The sequence below is a fragment of the Cydia fagiglandana genome, chromosome 5, assembly GCF_963556715.1.
Source record: "Cydia fagiglandana chromosome 5, ilCydFagi1.1, whole genome shotgun sequence".
NCBI lineage: Eukaryota > Metazoa > Arthropoda > Insecta > Lepidoptera > Tortricidae > Cydia > Cydia fagiglandana.
The window spans coordinates 8,519,654-8,533,389 of record NC_085936.1 but is presented as its reverse complement, the minus strand read 5'-3'; the positions used below and the strand labels follow the sequence as shown (position 1 = coordinate 8,533,389).

The 13,736-nt window shown below is 36.9% G+C and overlaps 3 protein-coding genes across 32 annotated transcripts in view; 1 reads left to right on the top strand and 2 right to left on the bottom strand.

The window, feature by feature from the left end:
• The window catches only part of LOC134664387 (glutamate-gated chloride channel), a 102,421-nt gene that overhangs the window by 75,332 nt on the left and 13,353 nt on the right, over positions 1-13,736 (top strand). For 3 of the 30 annotated variants that reach the window (XM_063520977.1, XM_063520981.1, XM_063520988.1), the window contains exons 2-13: positions 3,004-3,090; positions 6,577-6,666; positions 8,459-8,547; positions 8,644-8,739; positions 9,604-9,668; positions 9,927-10,079; positions 10,174-10,194; positions 10,360-10,510; positions 10,604-10,744; positions 11,233-11,307; positions 12,460-12,612; positions 13,444-13,658. In XM_063520977.1, the coding sequence (XP_063377047.1) occupies positions 6,587-6,666; positions 8,459-8,547; positions 8,644-8,739; positions 9,604-9,668; positions 9,927-10,079; positions 10,174-10,194; positions 10,360-10,510; positions 10,604-10,744; positions 11,233-11,307; positions 12,460-12,612; positions 13,444-13,658 (1,239 nt within the window). In that variant the 5' untranslated portion in view covers positions 3,004-3,090; positions 6,577-6,586. Of the gene's footprint in view, positions 1-3,003; positions 3,091-6,576; positions 6,667-8,458; positions 8,548-8,643; positions 8,740-9,603; positions 9,669-9,926; positions 10,080-10,173; positions 10,195-10,359; positions 10,511-10,603; positions 10,745-11,232; positions 11,308-12,123; positions 12,277-12,459; positions 12,613-13,443; positions 13,659-13,736 lie in introns of all 30 variants that reach the window. The other 27 variants (XM_063520985.1, XM_063520991.1, XM_063520999.1 and 24 more) reach the window with 14 other exon arrangements.
• LOC134664725 (uncharacterized) lies at positions 4,534-5,361 on the bottom strand. The gene has a single exon (XM_063521472.1). It carries the CDS (start codon positions 5,359-5,361, stop codon positions 4,534-4,536), a length of 828 nt encoding a protein of 275 aa, XP_063377542.1.
• Positions 4,774-13,736, bottom strand: part of LOC134664396 (odorant receptor 2a-like) — a 188,491-nt gene continuing 179,528 nt past the window's right edge. The window contains exon 6 of the mRNA XM_063521018.1: positions 4,774-4,785. The gene's annotated coding sequence lies outside the window, so the exon portion shown is untranslated. The remainder of the gene's footprint in view (positions 4,786-13,736) is intronic.

The window sequence follows — 13,736 nt, the reverse complement described above, 5'->3', positions numbered from 1 at the left end:
CCAATCAACTTGGCTGTTGAATAAATAAATAACTAGTTACGTACATATACATAAAAGGTTATGGATTATATTTTTGGGCTTTAAAGGGTTTCGCAATATTTATAACCAAATGACAGGTGATGGAACTAACTTCCAAGCATCTTTATAGTTTTTAAGTAACTAAAACTAGGTAAGAGGGTATATCATATCAGTAGTGAATTTAACCCAAATAAGTTGTGGTTTTTGGTCAACATGTTGTGGTTTTCACCAATTAATACTTAAACGTTATTATTAACCTCCACGTTAAAAATCAATAAGTGTGGTCGAAAGACCTGTAACAACTATGTATGTGTGCATGATATTGATAAACAAAGGTTAGTTGAAAAATATAAGAACAACTTCCAGTCTCTTGTCTTTTCATGCCTTTTAATAATGAAGGTACTGCAACGGGAGACTTTGTTTATCTTAATTAGCATTTCCGAAGCTTTTACCGTAAAGGAAAGTAAAATATCTAAAACGTAGGGAAATTTTTCTTGTCTATTTTAAGTATCTTATTACAGTCGAGATGGGCATTCTCATAACTTGCCGAGTGTCATCGATAGTTCACTGTAATAGAACCAGTATAAGATTGACCTTGTGTTTTGTACTTAAGCGCTTTGAGTAACGGCAAAGACATATTGTAACTTCGTATAAGATGAATAGTCTAAGAAAAAAACGTGCCTCGGAAATCAAGTAAAAGTCATTCTCGAATATATGGCGCACCGCACACACCTTTGGCCTATGCTCGGCTTGATGGCGTGAGGACACCGTTTCATATTTAACAATTTTAACTCATAGATATCAGTGATTGAACATGGGTCAAAATGATATAAAAATAATAAGATCATTTATCCATTTAAGTAGGTATATACACTATTTTGATAATTTTATAAGTACGTCTTTATTTTGAGTTTTAGTCGTGTGTCGATAGATGGCAGTAAATTTATAGTGACTACAAAATTTAGTATGACAAGACCCCTCTATATTATCTATTCTATTTGGTAACGGTAAACTAGGTAGTTCGCCTGTGCGCAGGTGCTCAGATAGCAACAGGAATTACAGGGCCTGAGAAAAACAGAGACAATGTTTTTCTTGTCGAAACTGATCTCGACGGCTCGGCGAATCCTCTATTAGCATAATCTTCCCTCGGACTGACGACGCCGACATTGTTTTCGTTATTGGGCTCATCTGTTTTACATTGTTAAGTATGTACCTAATGTACCTATTTTAACCGTCTGTAGTAACCCCCTTATTCATAAAAGAAATGTCAGAATGAGGGATAGGGACCAACGGTTATCATCGGTTTGACAAACGTTTATGAATTATGAATAACGCCATAAATATTTTACAAATACAAAATAGAATAATGTCACATGAGAGTGAATTGTTAAAAGTCAACAATAAAAAAAATTCATTGTCATTCCCTTACACTGTCTTTAATAATGATAATGAATTATTTATCGTGAAATAAACCGAGCGTAAAATAAGCTACATTTATCGCTTATTATAAGGGGAGGTAATAATGGCGTGACATTGCGATCATAAAGAAATTAAAGAATTATAGTAACTTTAAACAAGCAAGACAAATTGTTAGTAAGTCAAAAAAAAAATGTCACGAAACTGATAAAGACAATGGAGAGTCGCGCCCATGGACATTGTTAAGTGTCCAGCAGTAAACGGCAATGTGGAGCAAAACAAAAACACGTCCGCGAAAGAATTGCAGAAATGGGAAGCCGTTGTTGACTTAATTAAGCCCGGGAGAGAGCTGATGAAAAAGGGGGTGTAAGGCTGAAATATAACCCAACGCGTTCACATTTATACTAGCGACGCGAATTAACCCTAAATTGAAACATAACTGTACGCCATGTACGTTCCATATTCGAATAATTTTGGATTTTTTAACAGACATGCTTGATATGAACAAAATTATGTTTGGTCTGCAGAACAATCGAATTTTCTGGGAATATTAAATTTGTTTTCGATTATTCTACGTGAGGTTCTTGATAGACGTTCATTTACAAAGTTTCTATATGCACCGGCAGAGACAACCACGTGAAACGACTTAGCACAGCCGATAGCCCTTTTTGTCAATGACGTGCCTACCTACATTTTATTTTGGAGAACACTCTGCAGGCACACCTCAGGACACAATTACTCAACATCAATTTAGTAATTTCAAAGGCATGGCATAGACTCATAACTGTCATAACCAGTAATATTAGTATACATTCATATAACTAAATATGAAACCTCGATAAAATGGAACCGTACTGCGCCCGCTGGTTATAACGTAGCGTTATAGAATTATCATAATCGTAAGGATTTAGTTATGTCATGAAACAAGACCTGAAGGTCACAATCGGCGCCATCTCTCTATGGTACTGGACCGATTTTACCCCGATACTCGTGAAATAAGGCTATTTCTACCTACAGAGTTAGACCAAGATAAGTCTGCAACGATTTTGACTTGCAGTGCAAGAGTGCAAAAACAAACTTGATCGACTCATCCCATTTATGAAAACTTATCATCTAGCCCAGCGGTCGGCAACCTTTTAGCAGCCAAGGGCCACAGAGTAGCTAACGGAAGTGACGCGGGCCGTACTTTGTTAATATTTATGACTTTATGAGACATTGTCGTTTGTCACTATTTCATACAAAATAGTTAGCCAAGGCGGCACTCGGGCCGCAAGTGACAGATTCATGAGCCGCATGCGGCCCGCGGGCCGCAGGTTGCCGACCGCTGATCTAGCCTATGGACTTTTAAAAGCTATTTTCGTAAAAATGTTAAAATGTACAGTCAGCAACAAAAGTTACTAAGCGGGCGAGGTATTCAAAATGATCTTGACGCGACTTTATTTTTAACGAAATAAGAGCGTGTCAAGGTAATTTTGAACACCTCGCCCGCTTAGCAACTGCTGCTGCTGACTGTACCTATAATATAAATAGCTAAATATGTAGTTACAAATTGTGGTTATATTGTTTCAGATAGCAACGTGATGGTGCGGCGGTGGGCGCCTGCGCGGACGCGTTGATCACTCCACATGCCGACACCACTCTGCAGTCAGCAGAAAGGTATTGTGTCTTTATATTTTGATATTAACACATTCAGGGCCATGAAAGCCAGGGTACACTGTTCGTAGCGACTACGCGCTACATATACCGAAACCGTGGCTACGCGCTACGAGCGTAACCCTTAGCACTTAGTGGCAATGAATGTGTTACAAATTACAAATTTAGCTTTTTCGGAGAAGGAAAAATATTCAGATGATTTTATTTTGCTATTTGCTTGATTTAAAAGTCAGCAGGCAATTAATAATAGTACGACCGCGATAGCTAACTTGTTTGTTTTTCAGTCTAACCAACCTATTTGGGTACCACAACCACCAACGAATTGTGCTTTTCTTTTTTTTTCTGAAATAGTTTTTCGTTTTTATTCAGTCATTACTCATTATCAAAGTCATATCATGATAATATGTCAGAAAAGTGGTCATAAGGATTTCTTAAGAATCGCCTCTAAATACAGTCCTAAGTAAATTGTCGGTCAAATTTTCACGCCGTATTTTATTTAGTTTGGTACGACTTACATCAGTACTCTCTTGAAAACCACTTTATGAAGTCACACGGGAAACAAACTTTCTGGCTGCAAAGTTATTTTGGCTCGGTATTGTAGAACGAATCAACTCGCACTATGCCAGAGTTTCCAAAACTTCTAATAGAGACGAACCCGTATTGCTAAAAAACGTGCCCTCATTTAAAATTTGCGACGTTGAAACTACGTATTTTCTCTTCTGTTAAAGCTCCAGATGGCCCTCTACCCATCCTACTACGGCTAGAAACTGCAGTCTTATACAAAAAGAAAGGGGGTCATTGAAATTTAAATCAAATTGGTGATATGATAGTGGTTTAATTTACTTTCTCAATAAGCTTCTTAGGTACTCTGCCGATATGTTTTGGTAGTCTACTTCTACTTCGTTTATTTGTTTGAAAGTCGACATCGGTAATCCTGATAAATTTTACTCATAGCATCTGGTGAGCGATTGTGTCTTGACAATATTCAATACCTTTGATCACGAACATATTCAATGAAAGTCGAGCTGTAGTTTGCAATTTTGCATTCATAAAGTTCATTGATGTTCAGCAAAGTTGTTGCTTCGATCCCGTCTCCGCCAATATCGCTTGCAGAGAACTTGGAAATTCAATATCAATAAAATTTTCGAGTGTATGCAAGTATGGTTCTAGCGCGAGTACGAACTACTAAGCCAATCGAAGTTGATAGAGAGTTTGGTCTGGCGACGTCTCGAGGGTCGTTCCTTGTTTGCCTTTTCGATTTCTCGCTCCGGAAGGTAAACGTTTTAACTTGTTGAGTTACGTTAGTTAAAATGTGTTGCAATTGTTACGAACGTTTTAGAGCGTTTCTATTTTGTATTCTTTACACTATGCGAGTATTGATTAATCTTTGATTTGTCACTAACACATTTGTCGCTCATAAGACTCCTTCTTCTTCTTGCCATCCTGTTACCCCCTGCTGGGGTGTAGGGCTCGAATCTTTTTCTTCCACTGACTCCGGTCCTGGGCAGCTTGGGTAGCCTCCTCCCACCCTATCCCCAATACACCCAGCTCTTGCTTCACAGAACGGCGCCAAGTCGATTTAGGGCGACCATGTTTCCGTTTGCCGGGCATCTTCCAGGTCAGGGCCACTTTGGATAGGTGGGTGTCAGGTTTCCTGAGGATATGTCCAATCCAATGCCATTTCCGCGTCTGGATCTCCTTGTGTACGGGGGCTTGTCCGGTTATTCTCCATAAGTGAGCGTTTGTGATCCAGTTAGGCCAAAAGATATGTAGGATTTGCCTTAAGAATTTGTTCACAAATACTTGGAGTTTTGTCATTAGGTCTTTGCGGACAAACCAGGTTTCGCACCCGTACAGTAGCACGGCCTTTACATTGGAGTTGAAGATCCTCACTTTAGTTCTTCTCGTTAGGATAGAGGAGTTCCACACAGGTTTAAGCTGGCTGAATGCAGCTCGGGCTTTGTTTATTCGAGTTGCAATGTCAGCCTCCGTTCCTCCACTCTGGTCGACAATACTGCCCAAATAGCAAAAGCTCGCCACTTGTTCGATCTGGTTTCCCTTAATCAGCAGCGGAGTTGAATCGGTGGTATTGTGGCGCATTTCCTTTGTTTTCTTGTAGTTAATGCGCAACCCTTCCTTTTCAGCCTCCTCTGCTAGATCTTCCGCTTTATCTTGGAGTTGCTCACGCGTGGTTGCTATAAGACGGAGGTCATCTGCAAAGTCGATATCCTCGAGGTCTTTTTCAGATGTCCAAGGCAAGCCAAGCAAGCTCATAAGACAGCGTACCTATATTGAGAGCTCACGGACTGTATTATTTTGACAGATTAATCGGTAGTTGATGTTAAACCGGCTACGAGTAAAGGTTAATACTTTGTAATTTAGTATTTTTTTAATGTTTGTTAAGAAATATTCAGTAATCCGAATATAAGATAAGGCATTTATTTAAATTAAGCGCGCCAGCAATTTAAATTTTAAAGCGAACATTTTCATGTCTATGTTAGCACCGCATCAAAGCTTCGTGCCTTTATTGACGTCATAAGCATAACAACTTTTGAAAGTAGGTCATGTATTCAATTCCGGGCCAGTGGCAAAAAATATATGTATAATTATTATTCATGACCTTGCGACATGTAAGTTGCTCATGAACGACCGCGCCTCGCATGACTGTTCCCGTATGAAAATTATGCAGTTGTAATTATCAGTAAGGGAAATCTTAATAAAACCAATAAATGTGCCCGAGGTGAACAAAAAACATTTTATTGAAGGAGCAGTTTAAGTACCTATAATTGAAACTTAAACTTAAAAGTAGAAAATAAACTCTTTTTAATTGCCACTATCGCATGTCGTTTTAGTTGTTCAGTTTTTTGCATAACATATCCTACGATCTATTAAAAATATTGACATTTCTCGTAGATCAAAAATGAATACGTAATTGTACTGACCAATAAACACTACCATACCTAATTACCTTAGTAAATTACCTAATAATTAACGTACCCGAACCACTAATTTCATTGGGCTGTAATGAAATTATTTCGGTTTTAACACGACATTGAACACATTGTGTTCAACATGGTACAAAAGATTATCAATATTATCAATTATCATTTATTCTCACTACGTTGGGATATGGGACCTTTAGTTTTTTATATCAGTGCTTAAATTTCATGAAGAGCTGGCCAAATTGGAAAATTCAATATTTTATTTCAAAAGATCAGGACCTGAATTGGAGTGTGAAATCTTTATTGGAAGAATATGTTTTAATAGGTACAATCGGTGGTCTTACAATAACGAGTAGAGCAGAACTGGTGATATGATTCTGGAGAAATATATAGGGGGGACTCTTTAGTTAGAATAATAGACTATTATTTTCTCTCCGAAAACGACATTTATAAAAGTTGAACAACTGATTGAAGACTAAAAATGTTTATTGTAGATAAAAAAATAGATGTTAGTTTTAAATGTTCAAGACTTTTTCTCTGATTGCAGATGTCCTAATATGGGTTGGTCATGCATCGTGGCACGCATCGTGGCCTTCTTCCTCATGCTCAACCAAGTATCGGCTCTCACGTCCGACATGTGAGTTACCACATATCATCATCTTCCATGGCTTACTTGGGAAACCTGGTCAAGTCAGACTAAGCACTTTTTACGAAAACCACTGCAATTTGACTTTCCAATAGTTTCAACCCAGCGTTATATGGGCTATTGTGGCGTTTTTCGGCAATGTAGGGAAATCGACCTTAGATCTTCAACCGGCTTTCAGAGGAAAGTAAGGCACGTTATTCAAAGGATTTAGTTTGTTTTATACCCACAGAAGCCCCTAAAGCCAATGGGTTTTGAGTGCATTTCATACAGAACACAATTCAGAATTTTGCGATTTAGGCATTTTTGCGTAAAAATATTAATGAGTAAGTAGAATAATTAAATAGGTAGGTATATTATATTTAGATTTAATTAATGAAAAGTGTAAGGATAAATAATAGTTTACTCTAAGTACCTACATATGTGGTGTACAGAAAATGAGACCAAACGTAATAAATAAATATGTGATAGGTATTGATATAAAATTGTAAACATAACAATTCAAAACACCTTACTACCGACTGGTAGATTTATATGGAACTCTTACCAATAAACAAACCCTATATGCCGCTTTTTGCGGTCGACTGCGATATCGACATTTCGATCTAATTGAAATCGAGTTGCTCGCCTCGTATGGAGAACCGAGCGCGGTAATGAAAATAGCTGGGGCAGAATTAAATTCAAGCTTTTATATATAAGTAGAGTAATATATAAACTAATTTCATACAAGTAAAACCATGAAAAGGCGAGTGGCGGGCGACGAAGCGAAGGTAACGCGGTGGCCGCTACAGGCTCGCCGAAGCGTTAAGTTCCTCGCTCCATTTATAGACCCTTTAGAGGGGCTATGTAAATCATCTGTGGAGCTCTGGCGCCCCTTGTGTATATAATTATAGATTAATGCTGGAACTTGCTATGGAAATTGGAATTTTGTTAATTTTAGGTACCTACTACATACATAAGTAATATAATAGGTATATCAATGTGAAATGGGCTCAATTCAACTACACTTTTGTTATGAACCTTGTAAATAATAACTAGTAGGCATTAATTAAACATTAAATACTCACCAAATAATAGCGTTGCTTCGTCTTGATACGAAGGTATATAACCAAGTTATGATTATTTTCCTAAAAACCATAAGAGATCTCCGCGAGCTACTTGTTCAGAAAAAAGTTAAACAAATTCAATTATAATAGGATTATTTATACTTCCTTTAATTTAATAATAACTAGTCTTATTCATGTAAAGAAGCTACTTTGACTTATGCGAGGAGCATTCGTACAGAAATAGTTCTCTAATATTATCACGTTAATAAATTTAAACTAGTCTGTCAAGCCATTTCTGTCAGTAGAAAAACGCGGCAATATTTAAAAAAATGTAGGCGCGAAGGGTAATCGTCCCATAGAAAATTTAAATTTCGCCCCTCATTGTGCCTCTGGTGATCTTTCTTTCTCTGGTATCTTATGTGTTAAATGAACTGTTAAAGGGTTGATTTCTTTCCAGAAATCTCATTGTGTACTTACGTCCGATTATTGGTGTGAGAAAGTATATTTTTAGATGTTATAAGCCCGGCCCTCTGTTGTGGCAAGGTAATGGGTACTAATCTGAAATCAATACCAAGTCTGTCATTCCGCGTTCTCACACACTTAATTTGCCGTGATAATATGCGTGGTAGATTGATGTTTCTTCTGCTTGTAATGGTCAAAATTATTCGGCTTAATTAATTATATCGTGAACATGATACAGCATCTGTTAAATTGAGTGTTTTTCTTTAAATTATTTCCAGTTTTGCAGCGGGAAAGTCGGACAAAGAGATATTGGACAACCTCCTGAAAAACTCCCGCTATGATAAAAGACTGCTTCCTCCCGTAGATGGTAAGCTTATCCCCATACACATCACGTCTTAATTAGTGTCACTCATTAGCTGTTTTATTTTTTAATAGGATGTTAAGATTAATGTAATAATTGCAGATCCAGAATTTTGTTGTGGTCTAACATCGCCCAATGACTCTCTGGCTCAAAATAGGGTCGGGCTGTCATCGCTGCGGCCCCGCTCGCACAATCGCGGTGCGTTGTGTTTTATGTTTTTGAAAAGAGAAATCCTTCCATGTGGAGCGTCTTGGATTTACTTTTTTATCGTAGAGTCCTTAAATGTATTAAGAGCCTACCTTGTTTGCACGCTATTTATGTGTTTAGGATCCGTTCCCACGTTGGCTTTTTCTTGCGGTAGATACTTCTTTATCTGTGTATAATATTTTTTACAATCACTTTATGTTTCATCCATGCACCTTGTTCTAAATGTGTTAGTTATGCACACTAATTAACACTAAGTGGGTAATTCAAGGATAATTTAATCACTGTATTCACTGTTGTAACTTAATTAAATCTCTATTAAGCAGGCATCGTTGGCTGACGTTATAACCCAAAATAAAATTAAAACTTCGTTTGACAGCTAAAACATTTCAGTAGAGTGCCTTTTGTTTTGTTTTCCGCTTTGTTACTTCCTACGTTTTCTCTTTTCACAAACATCAAACACAAATCGTATAATAATATTATGCTGTATTCCTTTGTCCTTTAAATCTCGGGTGTAGCTCTTATTAGTTTGAATTATTATTGCAACATTTTGCGGTTACCATGCCTCTTACTGACCAATATTTTATGTAGGCACTTCTTATTTCTATTTAATGATTTGCTGGGGTAAGATTATAACTACATGGCAGTGTAAGTCGAATTATTGTGAAATATAGAGGTCCTTGCACTTAATTTAGCCACTTCCTAATGTCTATATATATATATTATATGAAACCTATAGATAAGCCTAAGTGCATGTATGTCTACTTATGTCATGCAGTATGTTCTGTAAGAATGATACTATCTTTGCTTTTAGAACGTTCATGTTAAGGTTTACAACTTGTGCGTATTCATTTTCAGGTGTCCTCACCGTAAATGTTAGCGTGCTACTTCTTAGTTTAGCATCTCCAGACGAATCTAGTCTTGTAAGTAGATGTCATCCCACTACCTATATCATATATCTTTATCTGTTCTATCAAATGTCAAACAACCAGCTGTAAGAGGCTAATTTTCAAAACACTAAAAGCTATAAACATTTAGCTGTAGTTTCCATTTCCTTCTGATAAATGTGTTTCTGTAAAAAGGACCGATACATAAATTTTGAGAAAGACTAACTAAAATAATGATTTTTCCAATGCCCTACATGTTACATACGGATGCTAACTGCAAGTGATACGTTTCAGAAATACGAGGTAGAATTCCTTCTACAGCAGCAGTGGTATGATCCGCGACTGCGCTACTCTAACCAGTCCCACTACGATTTCCTCAACGCCATCCACCACCACGAGGACATCTGGCTTCCTGACACCTACTTCATTATGCATGGAGACTTCAAGGTCAGTTCCATTCCTACATCATACATATTAACTAACTTTACCAATGTAAACCAATTTTTATAGTAAATTATTTCCACCATGCTCTCGTCTGAAGGAATTTTCCCAGCACTCATGGGTATTTATGACAAACTAGTAAAACGCTTTCAACTTCATTGGCCTTTATGTATATATATATGCCTTTTAAATTCATTTAGGGTACACACAGGTCGTAAAGTACCATCTCACACATGCTCTCACCTTTTATTGATATTGCATTCTACTTTGTGTGGTTGTGTTTCAGGACCCAATAATACCAATGCACTTCGCGTTGCGTATCTATCGTAATGGCACTATAAACTATCTGATGCGGCGGCATCTAATATTGTCCTGTCAGGGGCGGCTCAACATCTTTCCTTTTGATGACCCATTGTGTTCATTTGCCTTAGAAAGTAGTAAGTAGAACTCACAGAGTGACTCACAAATATTATTGCATTAACTATCTACAGCATGTTATGACCAAAATCATACCTCTTATCGATTTTCAGTATCATACGAGCAGTCAGCAATAACGTATGTGTGGAAAAACGATGAGGATACGCTTCGTAAGTCGCCATCATTGACGACTTTGAACGCGTATCTAATCCAGAACCAAACCATCGCTTGCCCCATCAAAGCGAGTTGGAGAGGTAAGCAGCCATCTCCCCGCAACCATGACATACCAACATCGCTTATTACATCGTTATATTTATACTTATACATAAACAATAAAGATAATCCTAATTTAAATTATGTAGTTTAGCCTCCCAATTTTTTTTCTAAGCACATCCTTACACATTGCACAATAAAGGATAAGTGATGTTTTCATATTGTATTCAAATTCTAATTAACTCTTTTCAGCTTGGTCTTGATTTCTGTTAAAGGTTATTTTGAAACTTTATTTCATGTAAACATAAGTAGACGCTTTTAGACTGTGGAAGTTATAAACCTTAGTATATAGCTAGCATGTCATTTAGTTGTTTGGTTCAGTGAATCGAAACAGCCGTTTAATCAACATAGATTTTTGTGACAGTAACAAAGTATGTCCCTACAACAAGTATTAGATGTTTTTAAATGTTAGTGAGTAAAAATAATTAGAGTATAGAATGTAAGATTGTATTAACGTCTTTGCAAGCAGCTGAGGGTAATTCACTTTACGAAGAAGATGAAGAGCTGACATGTAATCTTTGCCAGAGACGGTTTGAGGAGCAAGGTACTGAGCGCTGGACGATCGCCGTTCCGTCCGGTGCCGTCCGGTCATTTTACAGTATTATTCCGCTTATGTGTGAGTAAATGCGTTGTTGTGGCCATGTGCTCGATGCGACGTTATCGCGAACAAATACATGGAGACTCGTTACAGCGCCTTGTGGAATCTCAGGCCACAACTGTTATAGCAGTACAACTTGGTTGTTTCATTTGCCGCCACAGTCTCTCACACCGTTATTTTCAGAAATATTAGTTCTGTTAATTTGCTACTGATCTAGCTTTTAGAAATAACCAACACTTAATAGCAAGTCATATTAAAAAGCTCTATTTGCTTACGTAAAGCTGCATTATACTCACTTGAATGATATTTAAGATATTAAAAGTTGTAACTTATTTTTTCTTTTTATTCTCTTCTGTATTATTGTCATATGAATGGCAATGAGTGAAACAACCAACAGTCATACTCAGTTTCATCCTCCATACCCTTGCACGTAGTAAATTTGATGTACTTGAATGCACGTGTTTGAAATAGTTTGCGCTCATGTTTTTGGACAAACTACACTTCATTAAATATGTTCTTATACATTGAACACTATGCGCTTTACTCATACATACCGGATAGTATTTTAGTTTAGTTGTTACATTAAATATTTTTGTTTGACTTGCTAGACATTTGGTGTTTACTACAAGACCAGAGACTGAATGGAGTTACTTGGAATATATTCACGCCACCTCCAACATGTTATATACTTATCGTATACATCAAAGTGTAAATGTTATTTAGTTTGATGTGCTAGTATTCGTAACAATGTTAACTCCACAGGTAACTACAGCTGTCTAAAGGTCGACCTAATTTTTACAAGAGACCGCGCGTTCTACTTTACTACAGTATTTATTCCTGGGATAATATTGGTGACTTCCTCGTTTATCACGTTTTGGTTGGAGTGGAATGCGGTCCCGGCGCGTTCCATGATAGGTAACGGCCCGACGCAGCAGTGGGAATGGCGGCTGTACTATACGCATCTTTTCTTCGTAGCATCTAGAAGTGGCTGGGGCTGATTGTAACACGCTAGCTCTCATTTCGCATACCGAACTACGGTCAACTTTCGCAATGCACTTATTTGGTTTCTTATTTTTAGATTATGCTTGCTATTTCTAGGTAATTACAGCTGTCTGAAGGTGGATCTCATCTTTACACGGGATAGATCATTTTACTTCACTACAGTTTTCATTCCGGGCATAATTTTGGTGACCTCATCGTTTATTACTTTTTGGCTGGAATGGAATGCAGTGCCTGCTAGAGTTATGATAGGTTGGTGTTAAATTTGTATTACTTTGATTTATTTACACTATTCCTTTTATTTAAATAATAACATACCAGAAAATGACCTTCTTTATGACTAAAATTAATATCAGATCAAACTTCAAAGCACAAAATTATCGCGTAACTTAATTGCTACGAGTGAAACGTATGTAACCTAAAACATTAAATTCGAAGATAGGCATTATTTACTCATTTACCTACACACATCGTCCTACATGCAGCTTCTACTACTTTAAGATATGTATGTATAAGGCGGTTAGTAATGTGAAATCGAAATTTTAGGTGCATTTTAATAATTAGACATTTTTTTGCCATTTATCTTACACACATGCTACTAGTTAATAAAACAATCATTTACATTTACACATCTTTATACAATCACTCATTAGGTATAATTACATTTACAGTATTTGGCGGATAACCAACTTGGCATATATCATCAATTCTCACTAGCTTTGGCCGGATTATTTCATATTTAACACTGTCAACTTTAAGTAAATTGACAAATTGTTCTAATTCTTTATTGATGTATATTTCGTAGATAGTCAATGTCTACATTTATTTAGTTGTATATACATAGTTAACACTGCATTTGGCCTTGCCTGATTAACGGGTAATTTTTATAAATTTAAGTGTCTTAGCCAAGTTGATATTTTGTATCCATAGCTTACATAGTTTTTTTTATATTCATGTTTAAACGTTAGTATCTTAAGGATTTATATGTTTAATTTGCGTATTACTTTACATACTTAACGCTTATTTATTTGTTTTTTATTATTATTCTCAATCATAAATATCTAACATAAGTCTCGTACGCAGGTGTGACGACGATGTTGAATTTTTTCACAACATCAAATGGTTTTCGCTCCACCCTGCCCGTGGTATCCAACCTAACAGCTATGAACGTATGGGACGGCGTGTGCATGTGCTTTATATACGCCTCCCTATTGGAGTTCGTGTGTGTCAACTATGTGGGAAGAAAGCGGCCTTTACATAACGTCGTCTACAGACCAGGGGAGAATCCTGTTACTCAGGTGAATATGAACTATCTTAACATTACAAGCATTAAATGTCTCTTTGACGTGGTTTTGTGTTCCCCGCTAAGATTTGAG